Source organism: Nothobranchius furzeri, chromosome 15 (assembly GCF_043380555.1).
Source record: "Nothobranchius furzeri strain GRZ-AD chromosome 15, NfurGRZ-RIMD1, whole genome shotgun sequence".
In the NCBI taxonomy this organism is placed as follows: domain Eukaryota; kingdom Metazoa; phylum Chordata; class Actinopteri; order Cyprinodontiformes; family Nothobranchiidae; genus Nothobranchius; species Nothobranchius furzeri.
In genome coordinates this window covers 53,664,613-53,687,386 of record NC_091755.1, presented here as the reverse complement: position 1 = coordinate 53,687,386, position 22,774 = coordinate 53,664,613, and the positions used below count along the sequence as shown (strand labels likewise).

Below are 22,774 nucleotides of genomic sequence, written 5' to 3'. Positions count from 1 at the left end.
TCAATCTAAATCTGAACCAGCTCTTTCCCTTTTTGGTCACAATCCCTACTTTTCCTTTTATCTGTAGAGATGTTAACTCATCAATGAGAGCCATTAGCACCCTAGAGAGATGAAAAACTACATTTTGTTCACTTTTCAAATCATTTTGATATTTTAAAGAAATACACAAACAGATTTCCTGAAAAAAAAAAGTTTCTTTTTTTATCAGGCATGCATCACAAACACTTCCACTTACATCCTCGTTGGCACAGATATTTCCGCTGCTTGCGTTTGAACTGAAGAGTGCCCACCTGCTTGCATCAGCTGTTCTGTGCTAGGAAGTCTAAATTGATTATGTATGCATCATCCAGACAGGAAGCCTCCCCCTTTCTCTCTGCTCTACAGTCTGATGACACACGGTCATTTTCTCCAGCCTCTCCCTATCACTGCTGCACCATCTGTGCCGGCGTCGCCGACCTTCCACAGCAGCCATGCACGCATTTGTTCCCAGGTAAGTCACCAAATTTCATTCCACATCCTCAGAGGGTCAAAAGACTTTTCTAGTTAAGCTCCAGGCCTTTTGAATAGTTCTCTGCTGCAGGTTCTTGCAGGTTTTTTATCCTGTTTAATTTTCCTTTAAAACCTGCTCACGGCTGTTCTCAGCTTCTTTAACCAATTATTTTTATCACTTAAGCAGGATTTGCTGCTATAAAATGGGACTTTTTATGACTTTTTTTAATCAGTTAATAACTTTTTGCTCCAGATTGCTTTGGTGCAGTCACTCAGTGTGAAGCTGGGATTTCTTTGTAAATCTTTGTTATATACAGAACAATTCAGCATGCTATAGTGCCTACAGCTGAACCTGTCAGGATTCAGGGTGATTATAACTCAAAGATCAATAGCAGTAAATGTGTAGCAGAGGAGGAGCTAATAGCTGTGAGGGTAAATGCGAGCTCCTCTGCTGCTGCTGCTGACTCAGCTCATCATCTGTCTGAAACCATGGCTGCAAATTGGGTTCGCATCTCTTCACAGGATGCTGGTTATTGTAGGTGTTTCCCATCACTTTCAACATTTAAACAGAGGGAAATGAAAATAGCAGATCCTCTTTAAAGGATCAAGAGGAACAGAAATAAAATGTTCTTTTGGAAGGTGCAGTTTAGGCAGACCCAGGCATATTTGTTTGACAAATGCAAGCTTGAGAATTCTCTAACTACCGTAAATCCTCTAATATTAGCCTGTATTTAATTAACTGCCGGGTATCATATTTTGGCCGGTGTCGGAGTCGGCGGAGGTGAACAATGGCCGTTTTTTTATTGTGGCTAGGTGGAATGTGGTAACAAGCAAGTACGGGGGGCGGTTGTGTCATCCGTCTCACTTTTGATTTGCCAGTGATAGACCGCGAGGGTAACTTTAACCGTGCGGAGACGAAGAGGAGGCGAAAATTTGATATCAAGTTCAAAGAGAACGTGCTGATTATGCTGCAGAACACTCTGGGGAGCAGTAGCAGGGGTTGTATGAACTAGTCACTAGTCGACTTCACTGCTCTATAGTGACTTTTTATGCCTGTCATCGACTAGTCGCTGTCACGTGATAATGATCGACAAGATGCAATCCACGGAAAAGACAGCAGCTTGCTGTCAGCAGGTGACAAGCTCATGCGCGTCGGGAGGCAACGCGCTGTGCCAGAGCGTCGGAACTGACACCTGCCGTAAAACGGACATTTAACCAAATTGTGACGTTTACCCTCTTGCAGTTTAACCTTCCCCTCACCCCCATCCTAACCTTAACCAGCTTGCGCATGCAAAGCTCTGATTGTTGACGTGCTCCAGACATCTGCGTCCTGAGCACGGCCACAGTAACGTTATCAAATCAGTTGTCGCCACCTCAAAAACTAATTTAACACGCGATCGTTCATGTCGGCTCATTTCCTTTTATGTTTTCTGTCTTTTATTCTTTTATTTGTGCCTGATGCATTTCGCTGCTGTGGATCGGGGCGCATCACCTGTTTTGTCCTCAGTGACGCACCTAACTGATGTGAACAGGAGCACTCCGCTGTTTTTGCGGTCGGTAGATCTTTTAGAACTGCAGTTCAAAGGTAACTCATAAGGTGAATATATATGAACCCAGGTAGCAGTTTTTCTTTAGGATTGAGAGGAGATGCAGGAAGATAATAAACAGACAGGACAGAAAAATAGTCAAATAAAAACAAGTTAGTTTTTGTACCTGCTGGTTGCAACAAACAGACACCATTGAAGGTAATCAGAAGTGAGGAACAGAAAATGAAATAATTATTTTATGTTTAGAGCAGCAGGAACTCCGAGAGGCTGCAGGCGCATCAGTGAGTTTGCAGCCACCACGCAGGGGGAGGGGGGAGAGGGCTGAAGCAGAAACTACCGTTGTTAAAAGAAATGTGCTTAACTTTGAAAATGTGGGCGCAATTTTAATTGTCAAAAACTCCAGCGAACCATTAGTTCATTTTGCTCAAATAGAAATTGAGGCCTGCCTCTGATTCTGGTCCTCCTTCCAATAAAGCCCAGGAGCTTGATGAGCTTGAGTCAAATACAGGCCTGGGCCTGTATTAGAGGATTTACGGTATGCAGGTTTTTTTTTTCCTTTTAAGAAATTTTTATTTACAAGCCAGAAGAGCAGCCTGGAAAATGTAGGAAGGTTGAGGCTTTTCCAGCAAAGGTGGTAAGTGGTGTTGAAACCTGTGAGGTGAGTTTGTCTTGCACTGATGACCAGGTGAGTTACGTAAAGGATCAGTTGTCAGATGCGTGTGAGGATGAGGAGAAGGAGGGGGCAGATTCAGATGTCAGTAGAGCAAGCTTGTCCAATCTTGGTCCTTGAGAGCCACCTTCCTGCATGTTTTGGATGTTTCTCTGCTCCAACACATCTGATTCAAACCAATATGTAATAATAGGCTCTTGTAGCACTAGTGAGCAAGCTGAGGAGGCCATTTAGCCACCAGGAGAGTTGCCCCGAGCAACCTGCTGAAGAGAATTTTCCTACAAAAGAGACACTTTTATTCATAACTTTTTAGCATAATCAGCCTGCTAGCTAAAACTGATGACAAAATGTAGCGTGACAAGTGACCCCGGGGCTGGGGTCATGCAGCTGGGTTAAAGACGAGGCTGACTGTGGTGCAGGTTTTAACAGAGTGGAAGTGTTCTGATTTGTGTGGCCTGTTTGGTTCATGCATTTGTCTTTGGACCCTAAAACTTTTCCTCAAATCCTGGAAAAGCTGACAACTTACAATTCTATTTCTGCTCAGCTCAACAGAGAAACCAAATATGTGGTTTATAAAGAGAAACTGTGCAGTAGTCCCATGTGGTGCTGATTTTAATTAAATGAGAACAGTTGGAAAATTAGAAAATTAAAGAGAGGAAATAATATTTCCTTTAGCTGAGTCTCCGTGCGGACCTTCTACCTGCTTGTGTTTTTAGGTTACATCCAGCTCCAGGTAAAGAGGAAGAAGCTGAGTCTCAGAGAAAGGCAAAGTCCCGTCATGCCAGACAAACTCGACGGTCAACTCAGGTACGAACCAGACGGTTTAGGAGCTCCGGCTTTGATCGACTGCTCTGAAGGGTTGAGTGACACACAACTGTGTGAAAATCCTGCAGGGTGTGTCTCTCGCAGAGCTGAAAGAGGCTCAGAGATCCTACAGCCTATTTCCACAAGACAGTGAGAAGGAGGAAGAAGGTGCTCTAGGAGAAAGGTCTTGTCTCAGGACAGGCTTTACAGAGGACAGTGGAGGTGAGAACGGACCCTCAGAGACCAGAGAATCAGCCAAACTTACTCTGAAATGGAGCAACATGGACCATGTTAGTAGGAAACACACATTCAGACCTCTGCATTTAGCTCATTTTGATTTATTTTCTAAATGTAATAATATTGTTTTTTTTCCTGTTTTCAGGTGGGGAACATCAAGAGAAGCTTGGAAACCTTTGCTGGGTCTCTGAGCCTGTCATGTCTGTCCTCTGATTTCCCTTACAGCAGCAATTTATTCAGAGGTGAGACCTTCACTTTACTTTTAACTCACAGCACCTTTTAGTTGTTAGCATTTATAACAAAAGTCATTATTTTATCTCTGTATTCCTTCTTTTTGCAACACCTGTAATTTTGAACTTTTTGCCATATAACCCTAACCCTACGTTTTCCAGTTTCACCTGTAGTCGTTGCTGCAAACGCAGGATGAATTATTGCAAATGTGAGGAAAGTTTTATCACATTGAGTGCATCGCTTCTAGAAATAAGACCCTACTCTGACTCAGCTGATGTGTATTTAACCTAATTGATCTATTTCCCATTAATAAATAAAGACCTAAAAATTTTCAATTTGTAGATGCTTTTTTCACATGGTTAAAAGGCTCCTAAACACATTTTTACTTTTGTAAAAAATCTATCAAAAAAGGAAATAATTGTTTGTCCTTTGTTTTGTTTGTTGCAGCTGATGACAACCAATGGAAAGATGAAAATCTAAATCGTGCTGAAGATGCAGCAGGGCAGATGTTTTCTACAGCCGCGTACCCAACTTACCTCTGCAGAGATGTTAAAAATAAAGAGGTATGTGGAAAATAATTAAGAACTTTACGTACAAAAAATTAAAATAAAAATTTGCCAAAACTGGAGAAAAATGGGTTAACCCTGATTTTATCACCAGATGGAGCCAAAGTGTTACTACATTAGGTTTCTCCATCTGAGGTATTTTCAAGTTTTTATAAAAGTATTGTTATATATATATATATAAAAATACTCCAAAAATATAAATTCTTTAGGTTTTAATTTTCCACAAGTTCTAAATAAAATGATAAATGTACCTACTGCATTACTCGATACTCAGCGTCACTGACAACACCTCCCTGCTCGCTGATCAGACAACTGTTACTGTGCAATAACCACGTTGTGAATCTGACTACATACTAACCACATTTTTGCATATTTATAACACTATAGAACTGTAGCCCGACCCCTCCCTCTTGTGCAGTTTATTTATTGTTCTACTTGTTTTTTGTTTTGTTTTTTCTACATTTTGTTATTTCTTACAGTTATGTTTCATCTACATGGTGTTGCACAGCAAAAGGTGTCTTTTCCAGTCTCTGGTACACACCTAAAGCGAAAATAAAGGCATTTATTTTTATTTTGTATCATAACCTTTTTGCAGAAAGTTCTTGGTCCGGATAATCCCTCAGAAATCATTAGTTTCATTGTTCTGTGTTCATGTTCATATTCTCAGATATTGCAGCTTCTGTCTGAACTCTGATGCAATATCTTCAGATGGTCTGCAGTCACAGACGTGAAACACCTGCTCAGAGATTTGTTTAACTTGTCTCATAAAGAGCCGGATCAGTAGGACCGACCTCCCATTCCCTCTAAAGTCACTTTGCCTCTTTGCATCACTTGGCCGAGGTGTCTCAGCATTCCATACCATATTGGGCAAAAGTGAAGCCCTCTCCGCTTGGCCTAAGCCTGAGATTCAGATCTTACTTTGCTGTTTCTCTCTTCTTTAACTTGCACTGCTTTCCTTTAGTCTGCCACAAAATCTCCAAAGCAGCCGTCGCTTAAAGATTAGTCTGGTCAGGAGTGTCCCATGTCTCATGAAGCACGGATGAAAGGTGGATTTTTCTGAGCTCAGTCCAGGTCAGAAGTTCAGCTGTCCCCTTTACTGAAATCTTAGAAAGAGATCAGTCGGTAACGTGAGAGCACCACCAGCAGGACTATATCTGTCTGTGATAATCATTCAGAGCAGTGAGGTTTCATCAGAGGCATGACAGCCTGCCTGTCTGTCACCAGAGCCAAGCTCTGCACAACTCTTTGATGATCCAAACAGATTTTCCACTCTTTTTTTTTTGACAGAGGGAAAAAAGACAGGTAGTGTGCAGAACAGCTTTGGTCTCAGCTGTTTGCTCAAAAGAGCACAATTACTACAAAGTCCTGGTACTGTAGAATTACTACAAAGTACTAATTCCTAGTACAATTACTACTAAGTACTGACTCCTAGTAGAATAAAATTCTATGGAGACTAATATAACTTGCAGGCAGTGGTGCTATCCCAGGTGATCCTAAACACGAGTGGACTCTCCCAAACTGAAAAGCATTAGAATTAAACATGGGGGGACTCCACCTGACTGTTCTTCAATAAAAAAGAAAATAAAAAACAATAGTGCACTTGATTGACAGACATCCTGTTTTTTTTATTATCTGTAAACAATCCTGGATGACTTGGTTCCCAAATATATATATATATATATATATATATATATTTATTTTTTTATTTATTTTTTTTTTTGCACGCCCATAAACTCTTAGGAAACTACAGATTCCTCCTTTAGGGTGTGGCTGTGTTGATATCATCCAGACATAGATCAGCATTTTTCAGCAATTCCTTTTCTGAAGTCATTAAACGTGCTGTTTAATCATTTCATCGTCGTTCGTCTTGATGAGGAAGTGACTGAGCCAGAAGACTGAGCTCTTGATTTATTGGTCTGTCCATCCAATGAGTACGGTCACAAGATGTGGAACGTGAGCAAGCTATTGGATCTAAATGGCTGAAATCATCTTTATTTATTAGGGAGCTAAACCTTAGAGATACGGGGAGGAGCCTGATCATCCGGGGGAGTGTGGAGTAGAACTGCCTTTCCTCCTCATCAGAAAGAGTCAGGTGAGGCATTTCAGGTATCTGACTGGAATTCTTCCCAGTTCCTCTGGAGGGTTTCTTCATAAATCCAAGTGGGAGGAGGCCCAAAGTAGACCCAGTACTCCCTAGAGGGTTCAAAGGGAACCCCGTGGGATCAGGAGGCGTTGGAGAATGTCTCTGAGAAAGCTTTAGGTTTCCCTTCCGAACCTATACCTCTGTGATCTGGATAATTGATAACTGGATTGAGTAATAATATAATTAATAATCCTATTTTTAATGTACTTTTGTTATTTCAGAATGCACGTGTCATGAAAAAGCACACTCCATAACAATGACTTAACACCTTTCAGACTCGTTTAACATAAATCGTGGCCTTTCTTCAGGCCCAAAACCCCTAAACTAAAACCCATCACATCGTCTTTATTGAAGTCTCATTCTCATCCATTCTACCTCAGCTCCCCTTTGTTTACCTTTCCCATCTTCTTCTTGTTCCTTTGCCTCGAGCAGAGATAAGGTTGAGAATTTCTCTATAAAAGGAAGGTGACCTGAGCAGATGTCAGGAGAGCTAGAAGGCATCGCAGCCGCTTTTTAAAGAACATCTCCATGTTTTAGGAGGTATGCATGTTTGGGGCTTTGGCCAAGTACTAGAGGACTTTGCTTTGTGGTATTCGAAGTATTTTGTCTGAAAAACCTATGCGGCTAATTTAACTGATGTAGAGAGACAGTCTATACAGAACAGAGCGAACAAGCCAGTCAAAGCATGAAAAGGGCTTCAGACGTCCTAAAGGACTCCTGAAATCGAGACGGTTGTGACATCAGCACAGCAGTGGGACCAAATAACTAATGTGTGATCACTGTTACATGCTACCTCAAAAACAGGGGACGTCAAGTGCTGTGCTAACACTGTGTAGCACTTAGACTCACTGCAGGGATGCACAGAGTTACACCTCCCAGCTATGGGTGGCTCCTCAGGGGATCTTCCAGAGGAGCCTGAACCATTGCTGCCTCCTCCTGCTGATGCGCTGGTGCTCCATTCACTCGTGCTAACCCTGTTCACAGTTTTAGCCCCATCTCTGGGTCTGTCCTCAGCAGAACCCTCTCTGGCTGGCTGCCACAGGGAGCTGCCAAAGCTGGAGAGAGCAGGGGGCTGGGGGTGGGGGTGGGGGTGGAGGGAGTTGGACCGTTGACCAAACAGAGAAGAGAAGCAGGGAGAGAGGAAGAGAGAGCATGGGAGGGAGGGAGATGGTCTAACCTTGGGAAAGCCAAGAAGAAGCAGTGCAGCAAACTTTTTCTCTTCACATTGTTTTCTTTGACACTTAATTTTTTTCCATTTTGTATATTTAAAGAAAAAAGACTTCAGAGCTGAGGGACCATTTTCTGGCGTATTTATCGTCGGCTGAGATTGTTTTGCTTCATTCTACTTTGACTTTTGTCTGCTTGCTGCTAAACAATTTGATATTTCTCAACTCTTGGCTGCACATGAAGCTGAACTAACACACACACACACACACACACACACACACACACACACACACACACACACACACACACACACACACACACACGTGCAGCACTTTTGCTTGAGGGGACCAGCTGGGTTACAGCAGACTGAAGGTAGAGGTACAAGGAGGATAATGTCATCCTACTTTCAGCGCACCAAGGACCTGACTCGCACCAGGAAGTCAGTGACAGACTCACCACCGTCCTCCCCTTCCTATACCGACAAAAACTACAGAGTAAGCCATTCATTTCATTAACAAACAGTTATTTTCTGTTTAAATCCTCTTAAAGAGTTATTGGAGTTATAGTATGATTACTCAAAGGCTATATATTTTGTTTTAGATTTGTCTGGACTTTACAACCTGAGAAAAGATTTTCTCTTCCAAGTGAAGCAAAAGTGTTCTTTAATCCAGTTTCTGAAAGATTATTTGTTGTACCTGTAAAACTTAGTATAGTTTGTACATCGTGGAACAGACATTTTTATGTTATTTAGGCCTATTGGTTTTTTAAATACATTATAGTTATTCTGCAGCTTCTTTTTTTTAAAAAAAAGAAGGAAAACTTTTTTAGAATCTTTTTTATCAAATCTATGTAGAAGAGGAAAAAAGATAATTTGTTCAGGCTTACAATCTGAGGGCTTCTATATGTTTATATTCGCTGTTTTAGACAAAAAGAACAAAACAGTTTGATTTTTTTTATTTCTAAGTGATTAATATGTCACATTTGATCTTGACATGAAACTAATTTATTACTGTTTTACTGACCAAAGTGATCTGTTTTGCTTCTAAATCACAAACTGACACTTTTGGTTCACTAGAGCAAACACATTGTATCTCGTCCAACAATGTGTTATAACATTATGCTAACTTTTCTGTTACTTGACCTCGTCCCATGAACAAAAGCTTCTTCATTCAAGTGGTTAATAGCACAAACCCTGATTTAGAAGTAAACTTAAATTCTACTTTGATTGCAGATGAATGTGAGGAAAAAGACTCGTGTGACTCTGCATCCACAGCACAGTTAGCCTTATCTCACCGTGTGTGTGGAACCTGTGCAGAGAGGCGAGTGTTTGCTCTGAAGCCCCTGATCTTCTTCTGAAAGTCGTTTTGGATTGAAACGTTCCTTCTGTAATTTCCTGTTATTTTTCTCTCTAAGTGGCTTATTCTCCTGGGTGCAGTTTGACTGTTGTGTTTGTGTCAGTAGGTTGGACTGAGCTGAGCTCTGTGTGACGAGCACACTCTGACAGAAAGAAAAATAAATATTTTGGAGATGTGTTCAGTGACTTCTTGCAGCACTGCAGATGCTCTTGTTTGTTTATTCAGCAGTGAACGTCCCTGGTCCATGTTGTGGTTCTCCAGTGGATGTTTGTCCTTTTGAGAAGAGTTCTCAGTCTTTTGCTGCATCTATGATGTGAGTCAGCCAAAGATTTTCCATGAGGTCAGCTCAGGCTAAATTGGCAGTGATTTGCTGGGAGAGAAACTGCATTGCACAGAGATCATGTGGAGGCCGTTCTTGCAGCACTTGCTGCACAGTTTCCATCAAACGTTTGTTCTGTTAAATTATTGGAAACCTCTTTAGGAACTTGTTTGCATGTTTCTCTTATACCTTACATCAACAACGGTTAAACAATACGGTATAAAACATTAATTTAAGTAAACAAAAATCAAAAGTGAAAACTGATGAAAATATGAAACTTTCGTGTAAATCTTAGTTTTAGATTAGCTTCTTTGGATTCCTGACCCGGGAGCTGACAATGTAATGGGAAGTAGAAAATGCCTCTACAGAAACCTAAGATTGGTTCCTCTGCAGCTACTGAGAGAAGATCCAACGTAAATGTTGTAGCAGTCAAAAAGCTGGGGCTTTAGAGTGGAGTAAAATTTGAACAAAGGGGAAAAGTAAAGAAATGTTTCAATTGCTGTTGGTGGTTCATTAGGATCACCATGGTGAAAGCACCACTCAATAGGGGCTGCATCACTTAATTTTTTTTAAGTCGACCGTCAAGTAATGATAATCGAGTCAACTTCGATTAGTCATTTATGGCGTCATACACACCAGGGGGGATGGGGTGGGGGTGGGGGGTGGGAGTGGGGGGTGGGGGTGGGGGGTGGGAGTGGGAGTGGGGGTTGGGGTTGGTTGGTTGGTTGGTTCGCTGGAGTTTTTGACAATTAAAATTGCGTCCACATTTTCTAAGTTAAACACATTTCTTTTAACAACGGTAGTTTCTGCATCTTGCTTCAGCCCTCTCCCCCCTCCCCCTGTGCAGCGGCCGCAAACTCACTGATGCACCTGCAGCCTCTGAGTTTCTGCTGCTCTAAACATTAAAATAATTATTTCATTTTCTGTTCCTCACTTCAGATTACCTTCAATGGTGTCTGCTTGTTGCAACCACCAGGTACAAAAACTAACTTATTTGTATTTGACTATTTTTCTGCCCTGTCTCTGTTTATTATCTTCCTGCATCTTCTCTCAATCCTAAAGAAAAACTGCTTCCTGGCTTCATATATATTCACCTTATGAGTTACCTCTGAACTGCAGTTCTAAAAGATCTACCGACTGCAAAAACAGCGGAGTGCACGCTGCGCGCTGGCCGCACCAATGTGATGCGTCACCGGAGGACAAAACAGGTGATGCCCTCCGCTCCACAGCAGCGAAACGCATCAGGCACAAATAAAAGACAGAAAACATAAAAGGAGCCGACATAAACGATCACGTGTTAACTTTGTTTTTGAGGTGGCGACACCTAATTTGATAATGTTACTGTGGCGGTGCTCAGGACGCAGATGTCTGTAGCGTGCCAACAATCAGAGCTTTGCATGGGCAAGCTGGTTAAGGTTAGGATGGGGGTGAGGGGAAGGTTAAATTGCAAGAGGGTAAAGGTCACAATTCGGTCAAATGTCCGTTTTATGGCGGGCATCAGATACTGACACTCTGGCACAGCGCGTCGCCTCCCGACATGCAGGGGCTCGTCACCTGCTGTCTTTTCCGAGGACTGCATGTGGTCGGTCATTATCACGTGACAGCGACTAGTCTATGAAAGTCATAAAAAGTCACTACAGAGCAGTGAAATCGACTAGTTGATTCAACCCCTACCACTCACGCATTAGGCTCCCTGGCAGATACCATGGCTAATGGTTACTTTCTCAGTGGCCTATAGAGTGGGCCTTGGACTCGAAAATTGGGGTTCAAGTCCTGGTCGGGTCATACCAAAGACATTAATAATGAGACCAAGCATCTCTCTGCTTGACACTCGGCTTTAAGGGGTTGGATGGGGGTTAAACCAGCAAACAGTTCCTGAGCGGAGCCACAGCTGCAGCTCACCAATCTCCATGGGGATGGGTCAAATGCGAAGATGAATTTCACAAGTGTGTGATGATGACTATGGAACTTAACTTGACTTTAAGTCTGATTGCCTCAGTGACAAACAGGAAACGTGACTAAAATAATAAATGAATGTATAATGTTAGAAAAAATGAAGAAAAACTGTATACAATAAATGAGCTGCTGAAGCCTCTTGTCTGATTCCACCAGTTCACAACCAAGTCTGACATGGATGAACTTTGTTGAATAACATTTTTGAGCTGAGATTTCTCACCTGTTGAACCAAAACTTCATTACTGTAGAATTTACTGTAAATGTTAGCAGGGAGTGAAAAGAGACTAAATAGATTGTGATGGGGCATAAACAGAATTGAGGGTTTAAGACTCAAAAATGTGCACCCTTAAATTGTTTGTTAGCACCATGTCTCTGCTTTTATCACTTTGATCTGTGCAAGTCTTATTATGGACAATTTAGAGGGGAAACTGTCTGATGTGAAGACTCTTATGGGAGGGGGTACTTTCTCTAATGATGGTAATGTATAGTAGCTCAAAATCTATGATGGAGGAAGTGATGCTTTGATCGTACATTAAAAGAAAATATAAACGCAACACTTTTGTTTTCGCTCCCGTTTTTCATGAGCTGAAAAAAAATTTTCTACATGCATAAAACACCCACGGCTCTCACATATTGTTCTGAAATCTATCTGCAAGTGTGCTAGTAAGCACTTTTCCTTTACCAAGATGATCCATCCCACTTCACAGGTGTGGCACATCAAGGGACTGAATAACGTTTCTCTACCATAAGCCGTCTCCAAAGGCAGTTCAGAGAATTTAACAGTACATCCATCTGGCCTCACAACTGCAGACTATGTGTGACCACACCAGCCCCGGACCTTCACATCCAGCATGTTCACCTCCAGGATCACCTGAGACCAGACACCTGAGCTGCAGCAACAATCGATTTGCACAACCAGAGAATTTTTACCCAAACTGTTAGAAACCATCTCAGGGAAGCTCATCTGCATGCTCGTCGTCCTCATAGGGGTCTGGACCTGACCGCAATCCATCGTCGTAACCAACTTGAGTGGGCAAACACTCACATTCGATGGTGTTTGGCATGTTGGAGAGGCCTTCTGTTCACAGATGAGTCCCGGTGTTCACTCTTTAGGGCAGATGGCAAACTGTGTGTGTGGCGTTGTGTGGATGAGTGGTTTGCTGATGTCAATATTTTGGAATGAGTGGCCGACGGTGGTGGTGGAGTACTGGTATGGGCAGGTGAATGGTATGGACAACGAACACACGACCATCACCTCATGTTGCAGCATGATAACGCACGACCCCATATTGCAAGGATCTGTGCACAAATCCTGGAAGCTGAAAACATCCCAGTTCTTACATGGCCAACATATTCACCAGACATGTCACCCACTGATTTTGTTTGGGATGCTCTGGATCGGCATATCCAGTGTGTTCCAGTTCCTGGCAATATTCAACAACCTGATCAACTCTGTATGACGGAGATGTGTTGTCCTTCATGAGACAAATGGTGGCCACTCCAGATACTGACACATTTTCAGATGTTTGAGTCCAAAAACAGGAGCAAAAAACCAAAAGTGTTGCGTTTAAATTTTTGTTCTGTGTGTGTGTGTGTGTGTGTGTGTGTGTGTGTGTGTGTGTGTGTGTGTGTGTGTGTGTGTGTGTGTGTGTGTGTGTGTGTGTGTGTGTGTGTGTGTGTGTGTGTGTGTGTGTGTGTGTGTGTGTAGGTGTGTGTGTGTGTGTAGGTGTGTGTGTGTGTGTGTGTGTGTGTGTGCGTCATGCACGTGTGTGTGTGTGTGTGTGTGTGTGTGTGTGTTGGTCCTGCTGATTTAATAGCCCATGCATTTTCTCCCCAGTGCTTCCTGGTGTTGATCATCTATTCCTCCATCTTCCATAGTTTTCCCAATAAGGCAATTACATTAGTGCAACCTTCTCCCAGAAGTCCCATTTCAGCCATGTTGCAGCTTTAACTTCTGCATGTTATGCACTCATTGATTTAAGAGTTGACTCCTTTAACCCTCACAGGCCTTGCAGATTACACTGGTAATGTTTAAAACTGATTAAAGCTACGTATTAATCCTTCATTCATTTCCCTATGTGGTGATGATGTATTCTTCACTTACCTTTGCTGAATAGATGCCAAATCTGTAAAAAAAAAAAAAAAACATTTCAGCAGAGTTCTTTCTTCTCAGCCCCTTTTTAAAATCTGAGATCTGTGTTCCTGGATGGCTCTGCAGATGCACATGACCACATAAGGACAGGCGGTGCTGGCTCAGTTATGTAAACACTTGCTGCAGAGCAGCTTCTGTCTCTGGGGTCAGAACAGCGCCCGACTCCAAGTGAATTATCCCCTCACCTCGCCAAAACACAGCAGGAATGATACCAATAGCATGAAGATGTGGGCAACATCTGGTTCTCATCACCAACACGCAAGATGTTTTATTGAAAATCTCTTCCACACATTTAAAGACTTCTATCCCCAGCAGGAGGGTAACTCTAAGGCTTTCAGTGGAAACCCCAGAGTACCTGATCTTACTCGGCTAACAGAGACATGGCTGAACCCTAACGATCCCACAATCTGATCCCAACAGGGAAGTTGGCGGCCTTTGACTCCACTGCTCTGATTCCAAACCTACCAGGAAAGATTGACATCAGTCTTTTGTTTAGGTCATACGGCGACCCATCATGCTTGACTTATGAGGTCATGATGCCATCTCTGCGCTGCAGGCTCGGCCATGTGTTAGCCTTTGTGACCCTTCTTAAAGCAGTATTGAACTACATCAACCTGCTGTGATCATTTGAGCTAGATAGTGTCCTGTTTTCTTCTCCAAATGCAAACCACGTCTCTGCCGAGCCTTTGTTTGTTCTTATCAAATAAACAAGTCTGGACCACAGTAGAGTTTACACTCATGCTGGGATGTTGACTGATCAAACTAACATGGTTCCTTTTGTTTACTTTTCCAGCATGAGAGACTGTCGAGGTAAGGATAAAACTTATGTTTCTTCACCTGGACTGCACAAAATCTTCGAACGTGTACTGACTTGGAGCCGCGTTGCCCTCAGATACGACTCGACCGGGGAAAGTGCCACAGACAGACCTCTGGGTGTCACCAGCTCTTACACAAGAAGGGAGACAAGGCTAGCTGCTCTGAACAGACAGGAGCAGGAATCTACTGCCAAAGACTATAAAAAGGTAGGAACTCCTGACTAGAGTCAGATGGCTACTCGGAGATTTTAAATCTGCGCTGAGTTTTTGCATTGCAAGAAATAAAAGCAGATTTATGAGTTATTAAATATATAAAATCAAATTTTTATGATCTAAATAAAGTGTTTGCATCAAATCTGACTAAAGGGACTCCAACAACTGTAGGTCTAAGTGCAATTTCGGCCTCAGCAGAATATGGGTGATGTGACATTTAAAGGTGTAGCGGAGGATCTTTTTTCTTCTGGGTGGATCATCTGAATCATTGGTCTGCATAACTGTTAATCATTTTGGTGAAGCTTTCATGCAAGGCCGTTGTCATCTGTGCTTGTTCCTGGGGTAGTTTTCACTTCCTGTGCAATCTGTTTGTGTGTAGAGCGATACGCATTCATTAATTCTACCTTGCCGTTCTCACCGGGTTTCTTTGAAAGTGGCTGAAAGTCTTTGAAGTCTATGATAAGAAGAGAATGGCCTCTAAAGTGACGAATAATACCAATTTTTAGGAGACTATTTTTAACAATGGCGTGCACTGAAAGCGAAGGTTGGGCTTCCCACAGACGCCTCTGTCGCCGTTTTTCTGCTCGACAGGTAAGCTGAAGTTCGGCATGCTATTTGGAGAAATTAATGTAATATTACTGCTAGAAGAAGTGCTGCAAGGTTGGCAGCTACTTGTAAACAAAGTGTGCATTTTTTCAAACATGGAATAGGCGGTTCTTTCCTGAAATTCAGAAACATCCTCCTTCTGCAGGTACACAAACAAAACGTTTTTAACAAGTGAAAACCAGCTGTTTTTGATGAACTTCATCATCCTTTTGTTTCAGGAGCACAGAAGAGTCAACAATAAATAAAAATTTTGTTCCCATCACAGGAGAGGGGGATGTCCAGGAGGGGGAGGACCCAACCTTACCTGGAAGTCCTATGTCTTATACATTCTGGAAGTTGTGCAAATGCAGTGATGGGAGTAGATATTCTGCTGGGGTGGGGCTGGGTTGGTGCCCTCGGACTCTGCGAGGCTCTGTATTGCTGCTGCTTGGGGCCCTGGCAAGATGGGCTGGGGTCTCCATGCACTGGGTGGCATTTTGGCAACAGAGGTGCCTATTGGGACCAGTGGGGGAGCTGGCTCCCTGGAGGGCTTAAGCCTAACCAGCCATTCCTCCCCATCCCCACACATTTTTCTCCTCCAGCTCCCTAACATCATCACAAAATCATGCACATAGGACCTTGGGGGGTGGACAAGTCAGGGGGTGTGGGTATGGACCCCATTTCCGCATTCCTGCGGCAACCTGCCCCCAATTTTATTTGCACCTAAAACAATTCTACCAATGACATTCCACGCAAACACACACTTAGGGCCTTGGGAGTGAGCACATTCAACGGCATTTGGCAGTGGGATTTTTCAGCCTCCTCCCGAGTGCCAGTGCCCACTTCCAATTTTAAACTGCACTTAGACACTAAGGGCTGTGGGTGAGAGTGGAGTGGTGTGGTGGCATCAGCTGGCATAGGCCAGACGATGCCCGCACTGCCCACTCACCACAGCCATGGAATACACCTCATCAACACGCACTAACACTATATTGGAACAGGCAGAGGGAGACTAGGGGTCTTAGCACACCTCTGTTGTCGCTTGGCTTCCCGGGGCTGGAGGCTAGGAGGGAGATCTGGCCGTCTGGTTTGGGTCTGGGGTGGTGGGTTGCTTTGCTTAGCATTGGGCGGGGAAGCCTGCTCATCAGCACCTCAGCAGAAAGGGTTGAACTCTGGGAACCAGTAATGGTCATACCCCATGTGCAGCAGTAACGGGACCAGAGTGAATAGGGTGTGTATGGGGAGCATGAGTGGGTGCCCGGCATGCATTTTTGTAAGTTTTTGGTTGTATGTGTATGTGTGAGCATGAGGGAGGGAGTGTGTGACTGTGTCTGTGTATGACTGTATATGTCAGGTGGGGCCTTTGACTCCTCCCTTCTCCTGGGACTTCTTTTGATGCTATACATCTTCGTCTCCCCTCCCCCTGCCACACCTGATGTGGAGTGCCGTGCCTTATGTTTATGTATATTTATTTGGCAGACGATTTTATCCAAAGCGACGTACAATATTTTTAACTTGTAGGGCATGTTGTGATCTGTAGGGGAAACCGGAGAACCCGGAGGAAACCCACACATGCATGGGGAGAACATGCAACTCCACGCAGAAAGGCCACAGCCGAGTTTCGAACCTGCAACCTTCTTGCTGCCATGCAACCGTGCTAACAACTGCACCACTATCCAGCCTGAGTGTTCGTGGCTCCCGGGTCAGGTGGTTTAAGATTTTTGGCGTCTGCCTGATTAATCCCGGTGGCTGCCTGGTGGGATCTGGGTCCCTGGGCTCTGCTGGGTCCCCGGCGGGGGTGGTCGCCCCTGAATCCCGGGTTGCTGGGTCCTGGGCTCGGCCAGCTGGGAGGTGGGGGGCTGCAGGCGGGCCTGTGGGCTTGCCGCTGATATGTCCCGCGACTCTGCCGGCTGCTGGTTGTGGCCCCCCGGGGCAATCCTCTGCACCTCTTGAAGGGGGCAGGGGCTTTTCTGGTTGCATTCTCCCTGGGGTCCCTCCACTCTGGGGCAGATCTGTGGCCCATCACACTCTCTATTGAATGCTCCTATAGAGAAACCTTACATAAACAAGCGCGGGTACACACACAGGTGCTCACATGGTGCTCTCATAAGTGTGGACTTGGGCATGTTAAACACATGTCTTAAGGCTGTGGTTGGCACTTAATGCACTGTGATTTTTTATCATGACTGTTCAGTAAAGCAATGTTAGTTTTATATTTCCTCATCAGGTTGACACAGTGATAGCTCGCTCTTGTTGTATTGTTGTGTGTCCCTTTTTTTGTTTGCTTCTAGACCTGCAGAAGGAGAAAAACAAACTCTTGTTCATCATTGATTGTTTATTTTGTGAACCCCCTTCCTTTTGTTTCTTCCTTTCTCTTTCACCTCTGTCTCCGTGTCCAGTCGGAATTACAAGCATTCACAAAACATTAACAATAAAGTTTTAAGTTTCAGGCGTGACATTAAAAGCAGAAACTATGATGCTCCACCTGAGAGTAAATCTGTAAGGCTTGTCACCAGCAATCAGACATTAATTCTGTTTGCTTCACAGCTAGACAGGACACGGGAAATAAATAAATAAATAAATAAATAAATAAATAAATGTTGTTTAGCCAATTCAACTTAGACTTGTAATTCATGCTTGCCTATATGAGGGATCACTGTAAAGTCACTGAAACTAGAATGAAGACTGCAAGTTAGTGACTATATAATCAGCCGAGTTTCTTTAGGTAGGAAACTTATAATTTGCAATAATCAACTAAAGTCAGAGCACTAAAAGGTAGGCTCAGTTGCTTTGTGCCTTCAGAAAACTTGTGTTGTGATTTGGTGCAATAAATAAGCAGAATTGCAGAGGCTTGCTGTCATTGAGCTTTTAAATAATTATTTAACTTTTGAATGTTTTATTTCTTCATTTTATCTGAACTGAAACAAAAAAATAGTTTTTACATTTTTTTTATGTTTAATGTTTCTGAGGTCGAAACGATTCAAAAAGTCGGAATTAAAATACTCTCCAAATAGTACCGGGCTCTCAAGAGTTTGACATCTACACATCTGATGGTGTACAGCAGGGCTATTCAAATCTGGGCCTTGAGGGTCGGTATCCAGCACGTTTGGTGGTTTCTCTGCTCCAACACACTTTATTAAGTGATTGAATCACCTGTGCAGCAGCTCATCAGGCTCTGCAGTTGCCTGTTAATCACCTGCTGATTGAAATCAGGTGTGTTGAAGCAGAGTTAAAACAGAAACGTGCTGGATACCGGCCCTCCAGGCTGGTGTACAGGGTTTGTGAAACTCGTGAAGGCAACACCTAAAGTAGAACTTTTCACATCTCCATCTGTAGATGTACACAGAAGCTTTGCAGGACAATGAGAAGCTGAAATCCAGACTGCAGGACAGCAAACAAGAATTGGTCAGAATTCGATCTCAGCTGGAGAAAGTCACTCAGGTACCAAGACCAGATTCTTCTAATGGGACCAAAAACGAGAACACAAGGCTGCCAGTGCTTTTCTATATTGTTATTTTTTTTACAAAGTCAAATAATCCAAAGAGGTACGAATGAAGGCAAATGGACTTCTTTGGTTTCTGGAAGACGTTTTGTTTTTCATCTGAGGAGCTTTGTCAGTTCTGACTGGAATATGGGAGGCTACTGTTCATAAGCTTGACCTTGGATGAGAAACAAATCATCATCAATAAGAAGTTGCGATGAATTCATTTGAACTCTTTGAATTACCATGACCTGGATGACTGAGAATCTTCACTAGCAAAGTCCAATCATATTCTGAATAGATGTTGTAACATCACTGCTGTCTCCTCCAGAGGCAGGACAGGATATCCGAAAGATCTACAGTCCTTGAAACAGAGAAAAGAGTGAGTGTTTGTCCTCTCTAGTATGTTATCCAATCCATCTCAATGGAAGTTTTGTCTCTTTGTGGCAGTTTTTATTTTCTTCCTGTTTATTTTATTTCCTCTTTATTTACAGGAAAAGCAAGCCCTTGAGAAAAGAGTGTCAGACATGGAAGAGGAAATAAAGGTCAGTCTCTAATGAAACAATTGTGTGCCTCCACCCGGGGAATTGATGGCATTCGTCGAGTCTCAAACTCAAGCACTGATATGTCTAAATAAAAGCCTACCTAACAGTTCTTAAAGCCCTGCCAACTTGAGTTGAAGCAGAGCACACATTTAGCCCACTGCTGATCTGTCGTCAGGCAGGTGGGTGTCGGAGTCAAGGGGAGGGAAGGTTAACGCTTCAGGCTCATTACCCACAGTGTTTTCTGCCGGTCCACTTCCTGGCAGACTGAGGAGGAGCCTGCTGCTCCACTTGTTCCAGTGTTGGGGCGGACATTGTGACCTAGTTCCATCTGAATACCAAAACCCAACCAAGAGCAAGAGACCTGCTTCTGTGAGACATTCCTGTGCTGCTCTGCATGCAGGAAGCAGTCGCAGAGATCCGCGTAATTTATCAAAGAATGTCTAAACGGCATCCAGATTAGAAAGCATTGTAGGAGAGGACACTGCAGCACACTCTATGTTTGACCCCACTATTTGTCCCGGATCCCCCAGCAGGATGCCCCGCTGCGGTTCCGCTGTGGGTACCAGCCCTGAGAACGTGCTGTTCTGGGGAGGAAGGGGGAGGGACGGTGAGTTGGTTGACGTGATGCAGTGGAGTTACTGAAGTATGCCTGTCACCTCACAAGAACTGGGGCATGTTTACACGCGTGGGTTCAATATTCTGTCAAAAAATGCATATCTCACATTGAGAGGGTTCCACACAACTATTACCTCTAACTGTGAGGCACCTCAGGCTTACACCTCTGTCAAAAATCACTCACTCACTCGGAGGAAGCTGCAACAGAAGGAGGAGCTGTTCGTCAGAAGTCCTGAAATGTAGCATTTGACCCTCATAGGTGGATGTCTGCAAACAGCTATAGTGTTTAACATAAATGAGTTCATCCCAACACATCTGTCTCAAAAGATGTAATCATAATTACAAGATTATTTATTATATACTATTATTGTCCATTAAGGCATTAAAAAGGGGATGTTCTCATTTATTCTAAGCACCACATAACCGTAGTAATCCTACAGGATAAATATTCTGATATTGTTTGACGTCATGCACCAAAATCCCTGTCGCGGTCACTCTCCTTGTCTGTTGACACAATCACCAGCATGCCCTCATCTTCTGTTCACTCCTAGTTTAGATGGAGCCGTTTGGGTTTGCACATCCTCTCCTTGTTTCTTTTCTTTGAGCTTAATTATTCTTGGCGTTTTACTGAACTCTATGAGAAATCATCGAATGAAAATCTTTTCAGAATTAATTCATTAACAAATATCTCAGCATGAAAAAGAAGGTTAATAAGAGGTGCTGGTCATTATGCATTCTTGCCTTACTCTGACTTTTACTTCACTGTTGCCAAGGGCATCTTTCCAGAAACGGCTGTTCTGTTCTGGTGCCCAGAGAACATTATATGCATGAGCAGTTGGGCTCTAAATCCAGACTGTTTCAAATAACTCTTTATGACTGTGGTCTGTGCTGGAGGCCTTATTTACACGTCTTTGTCAACCGTGTTTCTGGGAGGTCTGAAACACCGCTCCTGTGTTCTCATATCAGGATCACATCAGATAGAAACAGTTTTTTAAAGGGGACCAAAGCTTAGGTGTGTGTGTGTGTGTGTGTGTGTGTGTGTGTGTGTGTGTGTGTGTGTGTGTGTGTGTGTGTGTGTGTGTGTGTGTGTGTGTGTGTGTGTGTGTGTGTGTGTGTGTGTGTGTGTGTGTGTGTGTGTGTGTGTGTGTGTGTGTGTGTGTGTGTGTGTGTGTGTGTGTGTGTGTGTCGGAATTACAAAGCATTCAAAAACAATAACAATAAAGTTTTATGTATCAGGCGTGACATTAAAAGCAGACACTTTGATGCTCCACCTGAGAGTAAATCTGTAAGGCTTGTTACCAGCATTCAGACATCAATTCTGTTTGCTTCATAGCCAGTCAGGACACGGTAAAATAAATAAATAAATAAATAAATAAATAAAAGGGGGGAGGGTGATTGATACTTGACCAGGATCTGACACCAGACAGATTTGGTAAATATCCAACACCATTTTAGTGAGTCCCTACAGAAATCCTTATTATAGAGGACACAAACCTGACCTGAAATCATAATCCTCCTTGCTTGCTTCTTGGTTTCCCTTTTTAAACTATCTCTGTGAGTTTTTCAAATAAATCCTGCAGCTGTGTTTCTCATGTCCTCTGTAGAAGTGGAAATTGAAACAGACTCTGTAGAAGTTTCTTTGCAAGCAGCCTGCCTCCCTGCCTGCTTCGTCTGTCTACCCCTCCACCACTCTGTATCTCTCTCCTCCTGTACGCAGGCTTTCCCTGCTCTGGTTCAGGTCCAGGCCCTGAGGAAGTTCAACGAGTGCCTCCTGGCTGAGAACAGAGCCATGCTTCGCGTCCTCGCCCGCCTCTCTGAGACGGCCTCCATGCCGGAGACAGAGGACCTCTGATCCTCGGGATCATCTGGCCTAATTTCCTACCCTGCTCTCCTTTTTCCTTCAGACACATTACTCCTCTTTCCTTCTGGTGCATTCACAGCTTTTCTCCGCCTTCTCTGCTGTCTTCCTCTCAGGCAGGTCACTCCTCTTCAGTGTGGCGCGTCCTCCTTTTGCTTTTGGTTTTTAACCCTGTCTCCTTTCTAGTAGCCAGTATCAACTCTGCTGCTCTCAGAACAGTTTGCAGGAATCCTAATGTCATAGTCAAGCTGCATTTTATAGCATGGCTGCCATGGTTACATTTCCATATGTCATCTGGACCAAAATCAAAGACTTGACAACATTAAACACCTTCAAATCTCTTCAGTTTTACCCTTTTAGCCTCCAGATTTAAATACTTGTTCACTATTTGAGATGTAAAAACTACTGATTTTATCTCGGTGAATAAATGTACTCATGACCTTTGAACTTTATTGGGTTGTATAACACAGTCAGAAATATATTAACAGAAATCTAGAAGCTACACAACAAGCAGGTAAATGTCTCAGGTGGCAGATCGTTGTTGTGAACTTTAGTTACAATATGAGGAAACTTCTCAGAGCCAACAATTCTTTAATGATCAAGATTTCAATCATTTTTTTCCCATTTTCTGGAAAAACAATGGGCAGATCATAAAATAAAAGTCCCATAAAACTGAGACTAGACCAATGTACACGCTTCAGAAGATGTCGAGTATGTGTAGATCCTGATGAGTCCATTAGGTAAAAATATGGTCTTTAATAGGTTTGGAAGCATTGATTTATCTCCTTTAATAAGGAGCTGGTGCTCTGACCTGATGAGTCACTTAACAGCAATAACCTTTAAGTATCATCCATCAGTGGCTACTTCAAATTATGCTGACAGCCAAACGTTAGTCACTGATGGATAAAGCTGATTGTTTTTTGTTGGTGTTTAGGGCATGCCACAGCCCAAAAGGCCCAATCCAATAAGAAAAGTGTCCGTTAAACACACTTTGTACATTTAAATCAGTCATACTCTAGGAAATAA

The 22,774-nt window shown here is 43.2% G+C and overlaps 1 protein-coding gene across 2 annotated transcripts in view; it reads left to right on the top strand.

Annotated features, from left to right (window-relative positions):
* The first annotated feature begins 122 nt into the window (after positions 1 to 122).
* Positions 123 to 22,774, top strand: part of LOC107391259 (protein phosphatase 1 regulatory subunit 12B) — a 28,212-nt gene continuing 5,560 nt past the window's right edge. Inside the window, exons 1-11 of one of the 2 annotated variants that reach the window (XM_054746121.2) lie at positions 123 to 490; positions 3,423 to 3,513; positions 3,600 to 3,800; positions 3,893 to 3,989; positions 4,426 to 4,541; positions 14,430 to 14,446; positions 14,529 to 14,658; positions 18,586 to 18,690; positions 19,062 to 19,112; positions 19,225 to 19,275; positions 21,608 to 21,864. In XM_054746121.2, the coding sequence (XP_054602096.2) occupies positions 471 to 490; positions 3,423 to 3,513; positions 3,600 to 3,800; positions 3,893 to 3,989; positions 4,426 to 4,541; positions 14,430 to 14,446; positions 14,529 to 14,658; positions 18,586 to 18,690; positions 19,062 to 19,112; positions 19,225 to 19,275; positions 21,608 to 21,742 (1,014 nt within the window). In that variant the 5' untranslated portion in view covers positions 123 to 470 and the 3' untranslated portion in view covers positions 21,743 to 21,864. The remainder of the gene's footprint in view (positions 491 to 3,422; positions 3,514 to 3,599; positions 3,801 to 3,892; positions 3,990 to 4,425; positions 4,542 to 14,429; positions 14,447 to 14,528; positions 14,659 to 18,585; positions 18,691 to 19,061; positions 19,113 to 19,224; positions 19,276 to 21,607; positions 21,865 to 22,774) is intronic. The other variant, XM_054746122.2, reaches the window with a different exon arrangement.